Raw genomic sequence first — 5320 nt, 5'->3', positions numbered from 1 at the left:
TTGATGCCATAAGCAGGATGCGGGAGACATGTTTGAATGTATTCGAGGTGAGAAGATTTTTGGGTGCATGTGTCTTTTACTTGATACGGATTCCACATTTTGCTCATGTGGTTGAAAGTTTATATTGGCTCTTGAGAAAAGGGGAGAATTTTTGGTGGGATAAACAACATACAAAGGTAGTTTAGAAGTTAAAGAGCTTATTGATTTCAGCTCCAACACTAAAGAGAGCAAATTATGAGAATGGGTAGCCTATTATTCTCACCGTGGATACAAGCCCAATTGGCATTGCTTCTTGATGGGAATAGGTATGCCATTCGATTAGAGAAAAGGTCCTCAATGAATGACAATAGTGGTATTCTCAAGTCAAAAGAGAGCTTTGGGGTATAGTGACAGCCCTTAAGTGTGATAGGGAGTATTTTACGGGAGCTCATGTAGTGGTAGAGACTGATTTTCTACCTCTATAATTGGGCATGATAGTCAATTGCTCAACTCCTAATATTGCCATGTTATGGTGGATTGCATATATAAAGTCACTTAACCATGATTTTCAGCATATTGCAGGTAGAGAAAATCCTGTGGGGCTGACATGCTTTCTCGAGCAAGGTTGGAGGATGAAGAGGAGCTAATGGAAGATGAAGAGGACAATGTGATAGGTGGTGCTAAAAATGACTTTGTGACAACAGGGAATGAGTATGCAACTCGTGTTACTGCAGGTAGAACTGTTGTAATAGGGATTTCAACAGTAAGAAAAGAACTTATAGCCATGAATAAGAGATGGGCAGTAAATAAAAAGCATCATTAGTGTTATGCTTCAATGAGCACACAATTTTTGGAAGAGTTGTATGAGGATGATTGGCTAAAAATAGGCCAATATCTCAGTCTCATGACAAAAAAGGCTAAGTGATTTGAAGCTGAATTCAAAAGGATTAAAATAAAATATTATAGGTTTTTCCTTGAAAGATGGATATTTATGGAAGCATGCAAAGAAAAAGAGAGGAGCTCTAGTACATGTATTGGGAGATAGGGCTTCTCACAACAGGTGATGCGGGAGCTTCATGAAACTTTATGGACTGGATAGAGAGGAGTTTGGGGCACATTTGCCAAGATCAAAGAGAAGTATTGGTGGTATAACATGTATCAAGATGTGGAGCATTACGTGGAATCATGCAATGACTATCAAATATATTCGACGGTAAAGCATAGGGATGGGTTGCAACCAACTTATCCATTGTCTATGCATTACAAATGGGTAGTTGATTTGGTTACTATGCCTACAAGTTTATGGAATATGAGATATCTTGTGCTTGCATGAGAAGATTTAACAAATCAAGTGGAAGGTCGAGCTCTTAGTACAAAGACTACTCAAGCAATTGCACGTCTTATTGGAAGAAGTCTTTTTTTCAAGTATCGTTGTGTTGGTAAAGTAGTTGATGATAGAGGAGAATTGGATGCACATGAGGCTCATGACTTATTTTTACAACTGGGTATCAAGCTAGCTTTAACTTTAGCCTACAATCCTGAAGCAAATGGTAAAAGTGAAAGAAGTCATCAGCCTATCATTAAGGCATTAGCAAAGTCATGCAAGGGCAAGATGAAAGAGTGGCCAAGAATGTTACCCTTTGCTTTATGGGGCTGATAGGACCACTCATAGTGCAGTTACAGGGTGTATGCTTGCTGAAATAATGTATGGACAATAGCCAATCATGCCTATTGAGGAGACTATTGCTACTTGGAGTGTTCTATCATGGGAAGAGGATTTGAATAGAGAAGAGTTTCTAGTCCTACGCATTAGATAGTTAGAAAGAAGGCTTGAAGACATTGAGATAGCCATGAAAAAGCTAAAGACTACAAGGATCAAGAAAAAGAAGAGGTTTGACAAGCAACACAGACTTCAACCATGACCTATACGAGAAAGGGACTAGGTGTTGGTTTATGACAGCAGCTTGGAAAATCAGCATAGTGCCAGTCTTCAACATATGAATTGAAGGAGTTGGATACTCAGCATGAATATGATAATATGAAAGAAGAAGAGGTAGAAGATGAAGACATTGACATGGCAGAGGATACTTCGTTTGACACTACAGATCCATAAGACTTTCGCACATGCCAGAGGATGTGCAGGTTAAGAGGGGGTGGACGTCGTGCCGCTAGTGCGCACACAATGTGAAAAAATATAAAGTGCATTGTCATTCAACTTTCTTATTGATCTAGAGAGCCAATACCATATTAGTCATTAGTGTTAGTGTCCATAGTGTGGATGGTTCAAAAATACTAGATTTTTGGACAAGTTTAGCATATTTTTGATATTTTGGATATTATTTCTTGTAAATATCCAAAAGTTGTAGACAACTTCTAGAATAGGATGATATGTTTAAAAAACAAAGCAAGTGCCTTTTAGCCATTTTTGGGGGATGTTATGTAAATGGAAGGATTGCAAAATCGCGCGACGCGCGATCGCATGTTTACAGGCAACCAACAACACTTCGAATTGGGAGAAGAAGAAGGAGTGATATGGGAGCATTCTGACCAAGTGTGGTAGTATTTTATCTCCCTTTCAGAGCCAACGGAAGCATCAGATTGGTGGCCTGAGTAGTAGAGAGGAAGCTATTGTTTTATGCACATTTTTTTGTGTACAAGAGATTTATCTTCTCAGGATACAGAAATAAATCATCAGGCTTCACCTCTATGAGTATTCTTCTACATCTTCTATTTCTTTAAACCCCTTATTTTCCATCTACTTCTCTCCCTGAATCTCCCTTCACCCTATTATCTCTTACCCCTATGGTAGACTTTCGATCACCCCAAATGCTTCGACAGCATTCCTCCTCAATGAGTGACTTTCCCGAACTCCCGCACGTATTCCGTGTGACAACGTGGTATCTCCATGCAACAGCTTGTGATAATAGATAGATAGATAGATTATCCTTATTGAATTTTTGTATCATATTCATTTATCACGAATATTAAAATTCATGGATCAAAATAAAAAATATGAGGCTAGCTTTGAGGCACGATGCTCTTTGTTGTTATCATTAGAATCCTTAATTGGAATCATGGTTTGCTTTTTAGGGTCTTTCAGTTAAAAGAGGTCTTGGTGATTGGATTTGTCTCAGATGCAACCTTACATCATGAGACTCTAGCCTTGCCATATTTTGCACAAAAGATCACGGGTTGATTTAGCATTTGAAAGGAGTTGACCAATTAGGCTTGAAGGCTATTGGAGACAAGGTACCTTGCAAGCAATGCAATGTCTTGGGGTCTTTCATGTTTTGGATGAACAGATTAGTGTGGCTTTGTAAGTTTTCGAGTAAAGGGGCCAATAGAGTGTCATCTAATGGTCCTCTAATTTAACTTTTTTTTCCAAGTAAGTTTCATAATGTTTTTTAATAGTCAAACTATTTATATCATATGAAGCTTCAAGAAAAAACATTGGGACATTTTGATGTTTTTATGAAGTAACCCTAGTTATAAACGAAGGGTTCATAAAAGAGTAACAATGATGGGCCAATAGAGTGACGTAAAGAATATATTGCTTTCAAGTTTTATAAAATCTAAAATATAAAAAATTTTACATAGCTCAATTGGTTGAGTCATACTAAGTTCATTTGTAATTTAACAATAATTATATCATAATGCTAAGTAAAAGGACCACATCTTGTTTTTACAAAATTGTCACTCAATTGGCGTGGGTGTATATCCTTTTTGGGGCATCACTTTGTTTGCCCCTTTACCATACCTAAAGGAAGGTTTGGAGGAGCTCTCGACTCGAGCAAGATGAAAGCGCATCTAACTCGAGCCAAGGTCCTTGATCAGAAGGGCAAATGTATTAGAATGGTATTGGGAGCTTAGCCATGTGGAATTGCGTAATAAGGAGGGAAATATTAGAATGGTAATGAGAGCCTAGGCATGTGGAAGGAATTACATAACATGGAGAGGAAAAGAACAAAAGGAGAGAAGTCTAGAATGAGCTGAAGGCACCCGGAACCCACTAGTAATTCGAATAAATTTTCATCATAACAACCCCACTACTGCGATCTATTTATTATATATACTCACGCATCGTCCGCAGAGAGTGTTGCAGTAGCTGAACTAATTAACGCCTGATTCCCGCTCGTCTGAAATTACACACTTTAGTGTTAAATGCTCGCTAGTTATACACGATCGTCACCTGCAGCTAGCTGCGGCAGCTTGTTAGCGGCTAATTGCTCAATTATTGTTGCAAGTCTACTCATGGCTCTCTGGATCTCTGGCTGCCCGTTCCTGAATGCCTGGCAGCTTCTGGACATTGGCGATGGCGATGGCGGCAGCGGCAGCAGCAGTGCTTTGAGCTCTTTTGCCAGAGATGCAACTGCCATTGCCAATACCCGGCTCGACTGGAAGGAGACTGACGATGCGCACTTGTTCATCGTAGTTCTGCCCGGTAAATATTCTTCTCCTCGAGATATTGATAATCAGATCAGATCTCCATGTGATCCGTCGCATGATCTAGCCAGCTGTGTGCCGCTCGATTGGATTAAACAGGCGCCCTTAGCTGTTTCTTAATCGTGCGCAGACCCTTAGCATCATAATGAGCTGTACTAATCATGCAGGCGTGCGGAAGGAGGACGTGAAGGTGGAGCTGGTGGACCGTTCCACTCTGAGGATCAGCGGCGAACGCGTGGAGGAGAAAGTGAAGGAGACGGACACGTGGCATGCGGTGGAGAGATCGAGGGGCAGGTTCCTGAGGGCCTTCCGACTGCCGCGTGGAGTCGAGGTGGATGGCATCCGGGGCGCCTTCGAGAACGGGGTGCTCACGGTCCACGTCCCGAAGCTCAAACCCAAGCCATCAGACAACAACATTGATAACAGTGCCAACGTGAAGAACATCCAGATCGAGGAAGCGAACCCAGCGCCTAGTAGTGCCCCCGCTGCCTAATCTGTATGTCTGCAAATAATCGAGGGGCCGACTAAGTGATGTCTACTATATAGTCCCAGCTAGTAGTGGCCCCGCTGCCTGATCTGTATGTCTTGCAAATAATCGAGGTGCCGACTCAGTGATTGATGTCTACTACATAGTCCCTTTTGAGAGCAAAGTATAAAAGTTTGAATAAACCCTTCTCAACGTATCTTGCTTTCTCCATCGACCTCTTGCCGCCATAGAAATGATAAGAGTATATTAGCTTTCTCTGGGGATATTTGATGGGGCTATATCGGTTTCTAGGGGTTTTTTTATAAGGACTTTGAGGGGTCTTGATTCCATTATTAATTGTTTGTAAAGTTTTTGGGCAATAGCACTCCTCAAAAGTTAAAAGACTTCAAAAAATAGTAAACAATGTAGAAA

General features: G+C 40.7%; 1 protein-coding gene across 1 annotated transcript; it reads left to right on the top strand.

The window, feature by feature from the left end:
* The first annotated feature begins 4074 nt into the window (after positions 1-4074).
* On the top strand, positions 4075-5052 carry LOC148024203 (17.4 kDa class I heat shock protein-like). Its single transcript, XM_087693671.1, has 2 exons — positions 4075-4420; positions 4590-5052. Exons 1-2 carry the CDS (start codon positions 4141-4143, stop codon positions 4913-4915), a joined length of 606 nt encoding a protein of 201 aa, XP_087549797.1. The 5' UTR covers positions 4075-4140; the 3' UTR covers positions 4916-5052.
* Positions 5053-5320: the final 268 nt, after the last annotated feature.

The sequence above is a fragment of the Lygodium microphyllum genome, chromosome 15 (genome assembly GCF_053477565.2).
Source record: "Lygodium microphyllum isolate KBCC chromosome 15, Lygodium_microphyllum_v1.1.10, whole genome shotgun sequence".
In the NCBI taxonomy this organism is placed as follows: domain Eukaryota; kingdom Viridiplantae; phylum Streptophyta; class Polypodiopsida; order Schizaeales; family Lygodiaceae; genus Lygodium; species Lygodium microphyllum.
The sequence above is the reverse complement of the archived record's forward strand: the minus strand, read 5'-3'. Positions and strand labels throughout refer to the sequence as shown.

Coding starts and splice junctions, on each gene's coding strand:
- LOC148024203 (XM_087693671.1), top strand. CDS start 4,141: ATGCTCGCTAGTTATACACGATCGTCACCTGCAGCTAGCTGCGGCAGC. Junction 4,421..4,589: donor GTTCATCGTAGTTCTGCCCG/GTAAATATTCTT, acceptor CTAATCATGCAG/GCGTGCGGAAGGAGGACGTG.